Source organism: Podarcis muralis, chromosome 16 (genome assembly GCF_964188315.1).
Source record: "Podarcis muralis chromosome 16, rPodMur119.hap1.1, whole genome shotgun sequence".
Taxonomy (NCBI): Eukaryota; Metazoa; Chordata; class Lepidosauria; order Squamata; family Lacertidae; genus Podarcis; species Podarcis muralis.
In genome coordinates this window covers 19,013,264-19,029,478 of record NC_135670.1, presented here as the reverse complement: position 1 = coordinate 19,029,478, position 16,215 = coordinate 19,013,264, and the positions used below count along the sequence as shown (strand labels likewise).

Genomic DNA, 16,215 nt, shown 5'->3' with positions numbered 1-16,215 from the left:
CTTGTTTGTTTCCCACCATTGTGCCAGGAGCTGGAGTCAGGAGCAGGTCAGCAATAAAACACCCTTTGTCAGAGAATTGGACTCTTTATTCAAAGAAACCAAAACAGTGCAGGCCTAGTGATCGCAGCAACTCTTTCTATCTAGTAGGTCTTGCCCCAGTGAGGCAATTGCCTTCATACTGCTTTCTAAGGCTGCTCCTGCCCTGGGTCCTTCCCCGGCAATCTGAGGCTCCCTTGTCTTGTCTCTCTTTGCTCCATCCTCTTCATTCCTCCTCTATGTTCTGGAAGACCAGGCGGGAGTGGAGCTGGTTGCAGCAAGAGGGGGAGACTCCCTGGCAGCCTGCATCATCTCTGCCTCTTGGCCCCCCTGCTCTCCAGCCTCCACTTCTGCCTCTGATTCTGGACTGCTCTCGGCCACAGACTCTTCCTGCTCACCAAACCCAGCTACCTCTTCAGTTTCTGACACCTGCTCCTCCCAGTCTCCCACTTTTCCCTCTGACCACTCATCACTGTCCGACCACCAATCCCTTGGCTCTGAGCCTTCTTCCCCTGGGGTTCACAGGCGATCAAAGTCCTGGCTGGGGATGCCGGGACCGGGCGGCAAGATGGCGGGGTGGGAGCAGGAACGGGAGTCCAGAAGCCAGGAGTCAGGAAGCCAAGGGTCTGAGGGTCAGAGAGCCGGGAGTCAAGAAGCCAAGGGTCCGAGGGTCAGGAAGCAAGGAGTCAAAGAACCAAATGCAGCAAGGCAGGGAATGTGTTGCTGTGACAAAGAGCCGAAGGGGAAATGCTGACCTTGGATCCCTTTCCCGGCTCTTGCCACCAGGTGCTGTGAGTTACCAATCGGCCTCACTTTGCCTCTTCAGAACAAACTTAGGAAGGCCTCAGTCCTGCAGAGTCCTATTGGCCACTGGGCCTGGCTCCTGCACGCACACCTGACACAGTGCTCTCTTCTTCCCTACAGATGCTGCGGGACAAGTTCCGGGAATTCTCACGTGACACCAGCACTATTGGTCAGGAGCGGGTGGATGCCGTCAACCGGCTGGCGGACGAGATGATCTCTGCCGGTCACTCCGAAAACGCTACCATCGCCGAGTGGAAGGACAGCCTGAACGAGGCCTGGGCCGACCTCCTGGAACTCATTGACACCCGGAGCCAGATGCTGGCGGCGTCCTATGAGCTGCACCGTTTCTACCACGACGCCCGTGAGACCCTCAGCCAGGTCCAGAACAAGCAGAAGCAGCTGCCCGATGAAGTGGGCCGGGACCTCAACACGGCAGAGGCCATGCAGCGGATGCACAGCGCATACGAGCACGACATCCAGGCGCTCAGTACCCAGGTGCACTTGGGGGACTGGGAAAGGGAATAAAATCAGTGCAAGGTCCAGACTCTGCCTACTGAGGGGGCAGAAGCCAAGCGGAGGAGCATCGGGAGAACAGTGGAGCAGTTTCCAATGAGCTTTTACTCTTTAATGCTTGTGTAACTTGTTTTTATATACTTGTAAACCACTATTTCTTTAAATCATTTAACAAAAAAATCACATATTACTCAAAAAAATTTTTTTGAACAACAACAACAAAACTGTTTATTGAGTAATTGCTAATTAGGAAATTACACATTTTAACCAAAAATCTGGAGATAAATTTGTACAAAGCAATTTGTACAAAGAAACCTTGTTTCTGCAAAAAAAAGTCTCCTAACTCCAGTGGTCAAAATGCAAACATCATTTGCCCTGCCTTGATCAAGGGCCTTGGTGGGAGCACCTGGGACACTCTTGATAGTGAGGGACCCTGAATCACCTGTGGCTTGCTTGGCTTGGCAGGTGAAGCAGGTGCAGGACGATGCGGCGCGGCTGCAGAAGGCTTATGCCGGCGAGAAGGCAGACGACATCCGGAGGCATGAGCAGTCTGTTAGTGAAGCTTGGTCTGACCTGCTCAGCAGCAGCAGCGGCCGCCGGCACCTCCTCCTTGACACTGTTGACAAGTTCCGCTTCTTCCGCATGGTGCGTGACCTCCTGCTGTGGATGGATGATGTCAACCTCCAGATAGATGCCCAGGAGAAGCCCAGGTAAGGGTCAATAGGAGCAGGTCTCCATAGGTGGCAGGTCTAGTCCCTAACTCACCCAGGCCACATTCACACCATACATTTAAAACACTATGGTGCCACTTTAAGCAGTCATGGCTTCCCCCCAAAGAATTCTGGGGAGTGTAGTCCATTAAGGGTGCTGAGAGGTATTAGGATATCCCCATTTCCCTCTAAGAGGTCCCAGAGATCCCTGTGAAGACAGATTCTTTGTTAGAGTGGTTTCTCTAGGAATTGTAGCTCTGTGAGGGGAATAGGGGCTTCCTAACAACTCTCAGCACTCCGAACAGCTCCCAGAATTCTTTGGGGGGAAACTGTAAGTGTTTAAAGTAGTGTGAATGTGGCCATCCTTCGATGTGTCCTTGTGGAATGATGTGCTGGGACCAGACTGGGCCTTTGGGTGTCTCGTCCTGCCCGCTCTCCAGCTCCCCACTTCTTGCTCTGCTTAAACGTGATTTCTAGGGGGAAAGCCTAGTAGCCGGCCTTTCCTACATTCCCCCACAGGGACGTCTCAGCAGCAGACTTGGTCATCAAGAACCACCAAGGGATCAAGGCCGAAGTTGAGGCCCGGACAGACAGCTTCAACGCCTGCATTGCCATTGGCAACGAGTTGTTGGCCAAAGGACACTATGCCTCTGACAAGGTGAGAAGGCCTCCCCTGAACTGATGCAGCTATTGCTTGTTTTGCAGGAAAGGTGTAGTGATTTTGGAATTATGCACTTTTTAAAGCTCAGGTATGGTGGTTGTTTTTTTCCAGTTTAAGATAGGCAAGGTAAGTCCCTCTTGCCTTTAAATGAAACAAAAAGAGCCTTATGAAGAGATGCAGCAAGAGACTAGGGCTCAGTTTTGGCTGAGCCTTGCATCACAGCTGGATGATAAGCTTTCCCCTCCTGAGATGTTTTGCAGCCACACAATCGTTAAAGATCAGGGACATTTTTCCTCTATTGGCAGCTGCCTAGTTCAAGCTATTTGCCCATCTAGCCGACCACTTTCTACCTCAGGCATAGGCAAACTCGGCCCTCCATATGTTTTGGAACTACAACTCCCATCATTCCTGACCACTGGTCCTGTTAGCTAGGGATGATAGGAGTTGTAGTCCCAAAACATATGGAGGGCCAAGTTTGCCTATGCCTGGTCTACCTGGAGATGCCGCAAATTAACAAACCTTTGCATGCAAAACAGGTGCTCAACCAATAAGCTCTAACCCTTCCCCTAGAAATAAAGTAGGATACTAGTCCTCATGGTAGAGAGTTGCACAGGTAAACCTATGTACAGCTTGTACATGGCCCAACGTTCAGATTAATTGGGATGACTCTGGATTACTATTTCCCCCCAGCTAAGCTCCCTCTGCATCTCTCTGCTTTTGTTTTGCTCAGATTGCAGAGAAGTTGACCCAGCTGCAGGACCGACGCAAGGAGATCAATGACAAGTGGCGGGACAAAATGGACTGGTTACAAATTGGTAAGTGGGTGAGGGTGTGTGGGCCTGAGGACTCAGGGAGTGCGGCTTCAGAGGGCTATAGTTCATTTTGGGGCAGGCCTAAGTAACTCGGGGATGGCATGTGTGGATTCAGCGCACATTATCCCCACAACAACTTTTTCTGAGTAGGTTTTTCTGAGAGGTGGTTACTTTAAACCAAGGGCACCAGCAGAACTTCATGGCTAAGTTCAGGCCTCCGTGGTCCCAAGAGGGAGGTTCTGCTTCAGGCACTATTGCCATTCTAAGAGAACCAGGGAGATGTCCATGGTCAATTCTGGCACCTCTTTTTCTAGAAAAATATCACTGCTCATGAGGGAACATGGCCCTCAGGCTGAAGAAGGTTCACCATCCCTGAACTAAAAGCAAGAACTTGAGGCTCAAGATTTGGGGTCCTCACCACTGACTACTCTCTCTCTCTTTCCCTTCATCCCTCCCTCTGCCCACAGTCATGGAGGTGCTGATGTTTGGGCGGGATGCTAGCATGGCGGAGGCCTGGCTCTCCAGCCAAGAGCCAATTGTGCGTTCTGCAGAGCTGGGTGGCAACGTGGACGAAGTGGAGAACCTCATCAAGCGCCACGAGGGCTTCCAGAAATCAGTTGCTGCCTGGGAGGAGCGTTTCCTGGCACTGGAGAAGCTCACGACGGTCAGTGGGTGAGATCAGGGAGGGCGGGGGGCTCAGGCGAATCCCTGGGAGGCTTGTGGGAAGTGCCCAAGTCAGCTGTTAGCCACTGCCCCTTGGTACCACATTACAGCAGCCTGGTTCTCAGACGTACGTTTCCTCAGCATGAAGATTCTGCTTCCAGCAAACATCTCTTCCTAGGCCAATCCTCCGTGAATTTGTTCGGTCCTTTTTGTTCTCCCAAAGGCCCATCTCACAATGAGGGCAATAAGGCGAAGGCAATTGCTTCCTGAATTCCTCAGCTCCAGACCCAGGGGTCAAATGCAGCCCTCCAGGCCTCTGTTTCTGGCTCTCACAACTTTTCCCAGGCCACATCCCCTCTCCAGCCCTACTGCACGCCCTGAATGTTTCTGCCTGGCTGGAACACATCCTTGAACACCTCTTGTAGAAACTAGACTATTGTACAGAGGTAACATTTACATTCATTGCTCCACCCAACCTTTGCCTCTGTCCCTGCTGACCCCTTGTGTACAGCCCTCAAAAAGTTGCCCATAAGAGAAGGTTCCTCACCCCTGATGTGTGGTCCTGCAGTAGGGTCTGCTGCTATGGACAGGCACCATGATCCAAAGGCAACCTCTGCTTTGGCCCTCTTCCACTTCAAGGAAAGTGCCTCTAGCCAGGACTTGTGCCAGGCCTCCCCTTACACAGAGAGATGTGGTTGCCTCAAGCGGCTGACTTCGTGTATTAAAAGTGCACCACCCATGGCAGGCAGGACTTTTTTTTCCAGCCAGAACTCTCTGAGCTGACATCCTAGCCCCCCTTCCAAAGTGGCCGAAGTTGAAGCACACCAGGCAGAGCACTTCCCCTTTGGCCTGTGTTCTCACAAATCACAACCCCCCACTTCTTTTCTCCTCCATCTGTGTTGGGGCCTGCCAGCCCAAGCCTGATCCTGACATGGAGCCCATGATTTCTCTTCATGTTTTCTTAAAACTTCTGTCATGGCCAAACTAGACATCTCATAGAACAGAATCAGAGAATCGTGGAACTGTAGAGTTGGAAAGGACCCCAAGGGTCATCTAGTCCAACCCCCTGCAATGCAGAAATCTCGCTAAATAAGTCATTAGAAAACATGTCCACACCCCCTTGTTTAAACTTGCATGCCGTCTAACTTTGGCTCTTATCACCTCCCACATGACTCATGTAGCTCCATGCCTTTACCCTGGCCTTCGATACTAGAGATATTTTTCAGACGCGCCCTATCCTTCTGATTGTAATTTGTTTTAAAGGAGTTTAATGTTGCCTTTCTATATTGTAACCCTTCCTGGGACCTTAATGATGAAAGGTGGGCAAGAAATATGAGTACATCAATAAAATGGTCTCCTTACCTAAACTTAAAAGAAAAGAAAAAGGACCCAACATTAGCTTATTTTTGACAACCTCGTTCCATCAGTTTTTTCTTCTTTTCCGCCAGCTGGAAGAGAATGAACGTCGCCGACGTGAGCAGGAGGAAGCGAGGAAAAAGAGGCCCCTGACTCCGCCTGTGCCAGAACCCACTGCCACGATGCCACAGAACCAACATCTGGAAATGCCACATGCTCCCAGTGACGCCCGGTGAGAGTTGTTTCAGGGGAAGAAGAAGGACATTTGGAGTGGCAAAGCAGGCAGAATGTGACTGATTCAGTACAGAAGAAAAGTAGAATGCAAAATTAAATCCACTCCACAACCATTGTTCTAACACTATTTTTAAGAATTAGGAGGAAAGTGTGTTAGTATGTGATTATCGTGAAAATTACATTTGCAGGAACTGGGGATAGCGGAGAGAAGAAAAGGCTGTTAAAGGAAATGGTTGATTACCCACCTGGATATTTAATGGAAAGATAAATTGGGTGGGTGGGGAAAGATTTATTTTATTTTATTTAACCAGCCTCCCTTGAGAACTTTCTGGTGGTAAGAGCTATTTGACAGTGGAACAGACTGCCTTGGAATCTGGTGGACTCTCCTCCCTTGGAGGCTTTTAAGCAGAGGTTGGATAGCCATCTTCCTGGGAATTCTTCAGCTGTGATTCCTGTGTTGTTAGGGGGTTGGACTTGATGACCCTTGGGGTCCCTTCCAATTCCCCTGCAATTCTGTGATGAGAGATTCAGGTCAGCGTGCATAGGTTTGAATAAAATTGCACACAGTATGAAAGGACGATAACAGTATTGTAGAGCAGAAATCAGAAATGAAACATCGTCAAACTATTGTGCCTTCTCTGTAGAGGCACGCACTCCCTCTGAGCCCCCCAAAAGACAAGCATTTGCAAAACGCTGGCAGCAAGCCATAGCGTTGTAGCAGCAAAATGCAACATGGGAGATAAAGAGGTGAGAGTCTCTCCACAGATGTACTGTGACCTGGTGTGCTTGAACTTCAGCACAGACTCACACACCTGTCTTCCCCAGGAGCCCTGGAGAGCGAGGCTTGTCGCTGGAGTTACCATCTCTGAACGGGATTGACCCAGATTCTGAGTCTCCACAGGTGAGGCATGGATACTAAGGAGTGATGACTGGGGGAGGGATTGGGAGACACAGAGGTGACTGGTTGGCAAGTAAGGCCGGAGGTGGAATCTTAGAACCATAGAGTGGCAAGGGATGGATAGTCAACCCTGAGTTAAAAAAAGAAAATTCCACTTATTTTTCCGAAGAGAAAAAATTGCATTGGGTTCTAAACCATTCATCAACCATTGTGTAGTTTTGGAAGCCCCCAGTGGCTTAGAGGAAGGAGAAAGAGGACACAGGATCTCTTAGCGGTGTGGCACTTTGCTTAGAAAGTCAGACTAGAACTTGAGAGATGCCGGGGCAAAGTCAGGAAGTTTAATGGGTGATTTGGGCCAGTCATCAATGCAACCTACTTCATAGGGTTGTTCTGAAGATAAAACTGGGGAAGGTGGAGAAAAGCTTGGTGGGATATAAATTGGATAAATAAATACCAATAAATTGTCCAAGTCCCAAGCTGCCCCTTAGACCTACTACTATCCCCCCTTCCCGCCAAACACCTATGCCAATGCAGATGTGTTTCCTTTCAAAATCCAGCTTTTGGAAAAGTTTCTGGCTTCACTCTTTCCCAGCTATAACCAAACTTAAATGGCTTTGTGTCCTAGTTTGTTCAGCAGAGAAGCACAGGAGAGCTGTGGTGGTGGGATGTTGCGATCTGTGGCTCTTGATGCCATTTCTATGCTGGATGTGCAGGAAGTAGCTTCAATTCCTGCACATCTGCTATAGAAGTACAATAGGCTGGCAGAAGAGGGCTGGATGGAATTTCCTGTCTTCACTGGTGTGGAATTCCTGGTCCCCTCTCCTGATCAGGGAGGTAGTCCAGTACAAGGCTAATTTTCTTAATTTTACATAATTTTTCCAAACTATTTTTTGTTAGCATACAATATAAATGTTGTAAATAATGATGATGATGTATTCTATTCATGCCCCACCATTCTCCCATTAAGGAACTTGTGCAGTATTTGCATTTTCCCCATGCCACTTACTCCTCTTCTTCAATTGTTTCCTCCCACTGACAGCATTTATAGTGTATGCTCCTTGGGACTGAGGCTTGTCATTTATATATCTAAGCTTACATTACTCTGCAAAGCACCAAATAAAGCTATAACAGCTCTGCAGAAATAGATGAGGAGAAAGAGATCCTTACTTACTCCCACTCCTCTCTTCCTGTGAGCCACAGCTGAAGCCCTGTACAGCTTTGTAGGCCAATGGGCATGTTCAGAAATTGAAATCTTGGCATTGTTTACTAACTAAGGTTAGTGGCTAACTCACCAGGATCTGGAAGCCAGCTTAAAACTCTGGGTTCATACTCTTACTGGACTATTGTTTCCCAGTTCAAATGCAACAGGAAACTATGGTTAACTGTGGCTTTCTAGTTTCTTCGCTTGCATGAAGGAAGAATTGAAGCAGCTGCACAAAGCTTGTTCGTATCTTGGTGGGAAAGTGGTCAGTAGCAAGGATACAACAACTAAAAAGGGTGTGTGTGTTTTTAGAACCCCATAACTCAGCGCCTCCTGTCTCTTGCAGATTTCAGAGACCTCTGGTACGGTAAACGGGTCACGAATGGATTCCTTGTCCAAGGGGAAGGAGCCCAGCCCAACCCCATCACCTCAGCTCCATTCCAAACCGCCTGCCCACAGCGATCCCACTCAGTTGGCCACACTGGCCCCGCGCACACCAGACCCCTCGGCCTCAGAGCAGATGGAAGGGATGTTGTGTCGGAAGCAGGAAATGGAGTCACACGGCAAAAAGGCAGCCAACAGGTGAGCTCTGCATGTTTGTGTGTGTGAACCTGGGGTGCTGGATAGGCTTGTCATACGTCAGGAAAATTCTGTACATGTCCTGGTTTTCGGGTGTCAAAATGGCGTTGGGGGATTTTTGTCGAATTGGCAATATGTCAGGGGAACGTATGGCAATGTGATGGGGAAAGTTCAACAATTTTTGTGTCTTTCTAAAATAAAGCTCAACAACTTTGCGGGTGTCCGGAATTTTACTTTTTTGAAAGTAAACCCTAGTGTTGGAGAATGATTCTACTTGTGGGCATAAGACAAGGCCATTGAGTAAAATCTATCTATCTGCCTATTTCAGCAGCAGAGCATCTGCCTTGCATGCAGAAGGTCCCAAGTTCAGTCCCCGACATCTCCAGGTTAGGCTGGGAAGGACTCTGGAGAGTTGCTGCCAGTCAGTGTAGACAATACAGAGCTTGGATGGACCAAAGGGCAGCTTCCTGTGCCCCTGTCTAATGATTTCCTTATTCATTTCAACACTAACCTCTAAGTCAGTGTACAGTAATGTTAAAAAGATACAATAAACATAAAATCAGTTACAACCAACCATAAAGTCCGAAAACTTTCTTAAAACACTTGCTGAAGTAAAATAAAAAGACTTGAATCCAAAGAAGTTGCCACAGTGGTTTAAGTCCCTAAAATAAAAACTCATACACAGGAATAAAGTTTGCAAATCATTCCGGACTTAAACAGACACAACTTCTGCTGCTTCTAGCCCACTGTGGGGAGGGGGAAGTGCAGCTTTGGGTGGCTTGGGCGTGAAGGGGGTCATTGAGAGATGCTCACAGCTCCTTTCTTTCCCCACCTTGCCAGGTCCTGGCAGAACATCTACTGCATTGTCCGGAAGGGCAGCCTGGGCTTCTACAAGGACAGCAAGAGTGCCAGTCATGGCATCCCTTACCATGGCGAAGTGCCCATCAGCTTGCAAGGGGTGCAGTGCAATGTCGCTCTGGACTACAAGAAGCGCAAGCACGTTTTTAAGCTTGGGTAGGTCAGCAAGGTTCTTTCAGCCAAGTGGCATTGACAACACTTACTTTTATGTTCTCCTTGTTTCTGAATGTACCACTGGATGCTCTCTGCCCATGCAGCTTAACTGCCGTGACTCACAGCTGTGGATGAGAGGATCTGTCCATTTTGGTTCCCTCCATTTCTCATTTTTCCAATCTCAGACTCGCTTATCCACTCGTTTCTTCAGCATTTTTGTGAGCATTTCTTCTGTACACAGCTTTGACCAAACCACGCATATATGCAAGCAGTTTCTCCTAATATAATGCATGCTTTGTATGTTATTTGCTTTTATGCACGCTTCCTCTAATGCATGCATTCTTGTGTAAACATTATTTGGTGGGAGAACTGTAGAGCAAATTTTGGATGAGTGCAGATTTTGAAGGATGGCTGTGCTTTGGTTTTCATATTGTTTCAGAAAGTGCAAATTTGAAAAATTCAACATTAAATTTGAACTGAACGGAATGTCTCTCACAGCCCTGGGGGGGTCACGTGAGCTGTGGGGGAATCTTGTTGTAGCTCTCAGCCCTAGGAATCTTCAGAACTGTAGCGAAAGCAGTTGCAGATCAGTTCACATAATTTTCAGCACCCACCACAGTGCAAAAGTACTGTCCTAACAGCACAGTCCCATGCATGCATTCAGAAGCTGTTAATGTCAGGTAAGCTTGTCTACAGGTGATGAGGAGGCAACAGAAAAGAGATCCACTTTGGGCCATTTGGTTTCCCTTTATTGAATAAATGAACATAGAGGAGCATTGCAGGATGGTCCCAACAGTATATACAGAAACATACAGGGGTATCTTTATTTTTTAGCCATTCATTCATTTGTAATTTCCAGTGAGAAATTTAATAACGTGTAAAAAGGTAACAGAGGGGGAAGATGACATCTAAATATTCAAACTCTGCTTTTGACAGCTTATTAAGTTTGTATTGCACTGTCTTGTCTTATATTGCACCTTGAATTGCAGTGGGCAGGGGTCCTGTTTCCTGTAAAGAAGGCGGGTGGGTGGTGTTTTTGGTAGTTTATTTGTAGTAATATCTTACGATTGTGTACTGGCTTTTTCTCAATATATATGTTTTTAAAAAAGAAAAGGCAAGCATGTGTAGGACTTTGTGTTTTGCACAAAGGAATGTGACTGTTTTTTAGCCACACTGCTGTGATTCCTAGCTCCTGTTAGCGGAGGGGTTGGAGTTTGATCCACAGACAGGCACCAGGGCGATTCTTACCTTCCTTTTCTCTCTCTCTCTCCCCTTGCAGGTTAGCGGACGGCAAAGAATTTTTATTCCAGGCCAAGGATGAGGTGAGTAGAGGTCTAATTCTGCAAATCCTGCTTCTAGAGAACAGGTGGCTCCAAGGCCTCCGACCCCACCCCCACCACCACCATGAAGCCAAATTGCGGCCCTCATTTCAGCTCCAATTTTTCCTCCTACAATAGCATCAGGAACAGCCTGGTTTGGGAGCTGCTGAATCAGACTGATGGTCCATCTAGCACATATAGTGGCAGTGGCTCTCTGGGGTATCCGATAGGGGATGTTCTGCAGCACTTGGCTATGGGGCACCTACCCACTTTCATCTGAATGGCTAGAATTTTTCTGAAAGTGTATGGGGGAAAAGGATACGTTTAAGGTGCGTGGCTTCTCCCCAAGGAATCCTAGGAACTGTAGTTTATAAGGGTGCTGGGAATTGTAACTCTGTGGGGCATGAACTGCTGTTCCTAGGATTCTTTGCGGGGAGACAGGTGCTTTGAATGTGTGCCGAATGTGCTTTAAATGTACAGTGCGGATGTGCTGCTCAAAAGCCACACCCTTTGACCTGGGTCCCCCCCCCCCTAATCTCAGGATTGGGACAGGCTCTAGATGTTTCTTGCCCTCACTCGGTGCTCTTTTTTACCCATGCCTCCAGTGCTAAGAGTCAAGTGCCACAGATTAAGTAGCCAGAAGAAAGATTAAGTAGCCATGTACAAGAAAGGTGGTCATAATAGGATTGGGGTGGAGGGTGGGATTCCCATCAACTCAAGCCATTGGCTGTGCTGGGTGAGGCTGATGGGAGTTGGAGTCTATAAAATGAAAGGAGCCGCCTATCCATGCCAGCCCAGCCTCTGACTCCAAAGCCCTTAACATCCACCCTCCCTTATATACCCCTTAGAGGGGGAATGGTGCCATTTCTCAGGGGCATGCTGGGGGGAAAACACTCCGCACATGCTCAGAAGGACTATCGGCTCATGCTTTGCCCCCTCTCCCACTTCTTCCCCCATCCCAGGCTGAGATGAGCAGCTGGATGAGAGTCATCAACGCTGCAGCTGCCTGCGCCCCAACACCACAAGGCCCTGCAGAGGACCAGCCACAGCTCATCAGCAAAGGAATGACCCGGGCCTTGACCATGCCTCCCGTCTCGCCTAACAGCGCCCCGGAAGGGACTGTCACTCTGCGTAGCAAAGAGTCCAAGGAAAAAGATCGCGAGAAACGCTTTAGCTTTTTCAAGAAGAACAAATAAGGGGCCACACCCGGAGAAGTGGGGCAGGGTGGGGGCTGCAGCTGCCGAATCTGTACAGAACTGATCATCAGAGCGGGCATGGCAGGGGCTTTGGACTGGGGGGGGAGGGAGGGAGGGGCCAGGGCATGACACAGCTGATGGAGACCACAGTTGTTTTTCTTTTTTTAGTACTGCAGATTGCATGAAGCATCTTCAAACTTTATGAGGAATGCCTCTCCTCCTGCCTCCCCGCCCTCCAACAAAAGAAAAAAAACTAAACAAGCCATGCTGCCTCTATCGAATCACGTTTGCAGAAGCCCCTGGCAGAGATGCTGCATTGGAGGGTGGGGGGCAGGCTGCCTTGAGATGGGAGGGGAGGGGGTTGATGAACTCTGGGTGTGATGGGAGGGGTGCACATCTGGGTCATCAAGTGATGGGTGCTGCGCAGGTCATGGGGAGAGGGAGGAGGATGGCCCGCTACTTCCATTCAATAGGAGCAGAGGGATCCCAACCTTTCTGGGATTGCAACGGCATGGGCTCTGTGCGAAAGTTTTCCGTTTCCAGGTGCCATCAAAACTTTGTCGGAGGTGAAATGGACTGTTCAGGGTTTTGTCGTTGAGAATCTTCTCCTATGATCTCATCCCTAGCCAGGAAATGCTTCCACTGCCTGAGGAGCCCCACCACCTCACCCCATTTTCCTCCCTGCGATACCTGGTATGCTCCTTCACGTTTTTGCAGCCTCCTGAAATGGGCCCTGTCCTGAAGGCTAACAGGAAGGAACAAGATATGGTTGGTTTTGAAGAAAAGCCTCTTTTCCAGTGCACTGCTGGACCCAACCTTGCTCTCTGTCTTTCCCCTCCAATTTTTTTTTTTTTTAAGCTAAATCATGTCCCCATCAGCTGTCTAAAAACAGTAGCTAAGCGACCTTCTCAATGGACAAGGAATTGAGTTCCCCTTTAATTAAGGACCCCGGTCCTTGGCTTTCATCAGGGATGGGTAGAAGTTAGATTGGAATCTTGTTAGTAGATCTCTGGCTGTTTTGTGGTAGATCGGCAAGAGGTTTTGACTCCTAATGGTCTGACAATAGCAACTGCCTCCTCCCTCAAATCGTACTGCTTTGGGAGGGAGTAAGCAGGAGTGGATTTTTGTATGAAAGGATTTGTGATCTTGATACTGGATACTTATCACTACTTCCTGGACTCAGCACGTGCTCAGAGGGCACACTTTCATCCTTAATTCTTATTAAGTCCTCAGTACATTTGCTCAGTTGAGCTCCTGTTGTTGCACCTGGCTCCAGGTGGTAGATCTCAGGGTTATAGGGGGAAAACAAAGTAGATCCCTCAGGCCTACACTCTGCCCAGGCCTGGATTAGGGTTATGCTACCTAAGCAAGGAGAGGGTGTTTGAATGGAGACATTGTGGGTGAGCGAGGTAGGGGGCAAAGCCCCCCCCCCCCCAGTCTTTGAAACTGCCTCCTCCACTGTGATTCTTACAATTTCGCAAGCCTCCAGACTGGGAGCAGAACCGGGATAAACAGGTGGTTACAGGAGAGGGGCAAAAGTCTTGCATGAGACAAATTTAGCTTTCTTCTGTCTACCAAGGCCAGTTCCATGTTTTTGGGGAGTGGGGGCTGGCAAAGTACCCTTCTGGACCCAGGCTTATTGGCCAGCTGGTTCTTGAAAACTAGCAGCCACATTTATTTTCCCACAATACTCTTGATGCCCCTGGAACATTGTGGGAAATTTTAAAATGGCAGGCGTCATTGGTTTGCCAATGGTTTGGGGGGGGGGCTGAACCAGATGTTGGCACCACTTGGGCCAAAGCAGGCATTGCTGCTGATTGGTAGGCCGTCTGCCAGAGGCACCCATCACTTCCACTTTAGATCATATCCCCTTCTATCACTCACTCTCACTTTCTCTCTCTCACACACACATGCTTTGCTGGCTGGGACTGATGGAAGTGGTAGTGCAGAACATTTGGAGGTCACCAGGATTGGAAATACTTGTTCTACAGCAGTGGAGCAGAGCTGCATCCTAAGAGACACCTTCTGCCAATCACAATTATCTATGGCTCTGGTAATCCATGCCACTATTATAAAGACCACTCACACACCCCTGCCTTTTTCTGGCCTTGATTTCCTCATCTTCTATGAGCTCAAACATCTAATCCAGCAAAACTCTCAAGCAGCACCTCTTGTAAGTTCTCAGCATCTGTTATACCAGCCTTCTCCAACTGGAGATGTCTTGAACGACAACTTCCATCAGCTCCAGGTAACACATCTATGCTACTTGGGGCTAATGGGTCTCGGGGTCTAAATCACTTAGGCTCCATGCTGGAGGAGGTTACAGTACATGGAAGTATCCTGCCTGTGAACATAGACATTTCTTTCTGCACTACCGTGGCTCATAGCAGCTTCTATACTCCCCAGCCGCAGGTCCAGTCTCCACATCCTGTGGCCATGAGTCACTCTGTTCTGTCTTAAAAGGGAGACTTTGGAATCAAAAGGGAGCAAATGCATTGTGTTCTGGGCAGTGGTTGTATTTTATTTTTTTGCAAAGCCTGTCCTGAAAATAACTCCTCTCTGGGCCCTTTTTCAAGAAAAAGAAGCAGGAAAGGTTGTTCCTGAAGGCTATATTGAAGGGAGCCAGTTTACACGGCTGGAACATGTGTATTCGGGTGGTGGTGGTTGGGTATTACAAGAATCACATTACTTTGCCCGGTTGTAGGAACTGAGGTTGCTCTGTTGGGTCTACCTGGATTCGATGTCCATCGAAACCTCACCAGCTTGCCTGATCTCCGCAGGCATGGAATTCCACTGCTGATCTTCACATCCCGCACAGCTGTGTCTTTGCTCCATTCCCATTTTTCTAGCTCTGGTTTTTGACCTGTGTGTGCCTTCCTTTTCATAATCATATGCTGCCCTGCCTGCTACACTTCCACCCCCCCACCCCCTTGCCATGTGAAGATAACACTGCGCCATCACCCTTGCCACAAAGGATGCAGAGGCTGCCTCAGCACAGGGCCCACAGCAGGGTGCGCAAAACCCAGAGAGCAGCCATTGCCTGTCTTCCGACAATCTGGATTACAGGAGGTGACTTGGGAAGAAGGTTCTGTTTCTGAGGGATGGGGCCTGGCTTTTAAAAGCAAGGCACTCTGTGCCTTCCCAGCACACCTGTCAGGGGTCCCTGCTCCCAAGCAGCGTCCCGGTGGTGTATCCGTGCTTGTGGGAGACCGTTATTCACGTGTTTGCAGTGGCATCTGTTCCGATCTTTTTGGACAAATAAAAAGAATCTGTGTAGAGAGTAGCCAGCCTGTTTCATTCCTGCCCAACTGTTGCGACGGCAGCAAAATCTGAAATCCGCTCCCCGTGTTGCTGTCTCTGTGTTAAAAGGCAAATACTGTAGGCTGAGCAGGATCTTATTTACTTATTTATTAAAATACTTATATACCACCAAATGATAAAAAATATACCGCAATGGTTCACAACATTAAAAATATAAAAACCATATAATAAAAGTGTCCCAAAGTTAGAACAATTTTAAAAGCAAAAAGTTTTAAAACAAGTCTGCTTGGTCAGTTGCTTTTTTAAGATGGAGAGAGCTGCCTGATGAGCCAAAATATAGGCAGGTGAAGCTTTCCAACACGGAGAAAAGCTTTGCCTTGTCTTGCTAGTCACTCTGCAAAAAGTGATAATGCAGGGACATGTATGGAGTTGGCGTTTTCAGGCACCCTTTGCTGATCACCAGAGCCTATTGCTGCAATTCTCACCCTTGTCACCGGGAAACCTCTTTTCACTCACCTGCCCTTTCTCTCTGGGGAACAGTGAAGATTGGGCTCAGAATGAGTGGCTGCAGGGATGAGGAGAGACGCATGCACTGCATCTTGCCCAAGGGTTTCCCTGGAGAGTCAATGTCAGTGTTGAGCTAGAAAAGCCTGACTTGGGGCAAGGCAGCTCCTCCTGTTAAAAACCCTGAGTCTGCAGCATGCAGCACTTTAACTGGTGCACCCCAAGAGGAGACCCGTCATTTGAAGCGGAAACATGATTGGATAAGTATTGTTAACCCAAAGACGCCCCCACCCCCACTGCAGCCTTCTATAGTCTCCAGCTACTGCCATCAGCTTCCTTTAAAAAAGGCTGACAGTGCTTTTTTAACAGACATAGCACAGGCAAAAGTTTAGCATAAAAGGAGCCCTAGTAAACCAGAGCCCATCTCTGTCAATAGCCACCAGCCATTATGGTTGTG

At 48.5% G+C, this 16,215-nt stretch overlaps 1 protein-coding gene across 4 annotated transcripts in view; it reads left to right on the top strand.

The window, feature by feature from the left end:
- The window catches only part of SPTBN2 (spectrin beta, non-erythrocytic 2), a 95,109-nt gene extending 79,840 nt beyond the window's left edge, over positions 1-15,269 (top strand). For all 4 annotated transcript variants that reach the window (XM_028710195.2, XM_077920272.1, XM_077920270.1 and 1 more), the window contains 11 exons: positions 961-1,335; positions 1,819-2,063; positions 2,583-2,721; positions 3,455-3,539; positions 4,004-4,200; positions 5,648-5,787; positions 6,615-6,690; positions 8,235-8,470; positions 9,308-9,481; positions 10,758-10,800; positions 11,760-15,269. In XM_028710195.2, coding sequence (XP_028566028.2) covers positions 961-1,335; positions 1,819-2,063; positions 2,583-2,721; positions 3,455-3,539; positions 4,004-4,200; positions 5,648-5,787; positions 6,615-6,690; positions 8,235-8,470; positions 9,308-9,481; positions 10,758-10,800; positions 11,760-11,993 — 1,944 coding nt within the window. In that variant the 3' untranslated portion in view covers positions 11,994-15,269. The remainder of the gene's footprint in view (positions 1-960; positions 1,336-1,818; positions 2,064-2,582; positions 2,722-3,454; positions 3,540-4,003; positions 4,201-5,647; positions 5,788-6,614; positions 6,691-8,234; positions 8,471-9,307; positions 9,482-10,757; positions 10,801-11,759) is intronic.
- The last annotated feature ends 946 nt before the right edge of the window (positions 15,270-16,215 follow it).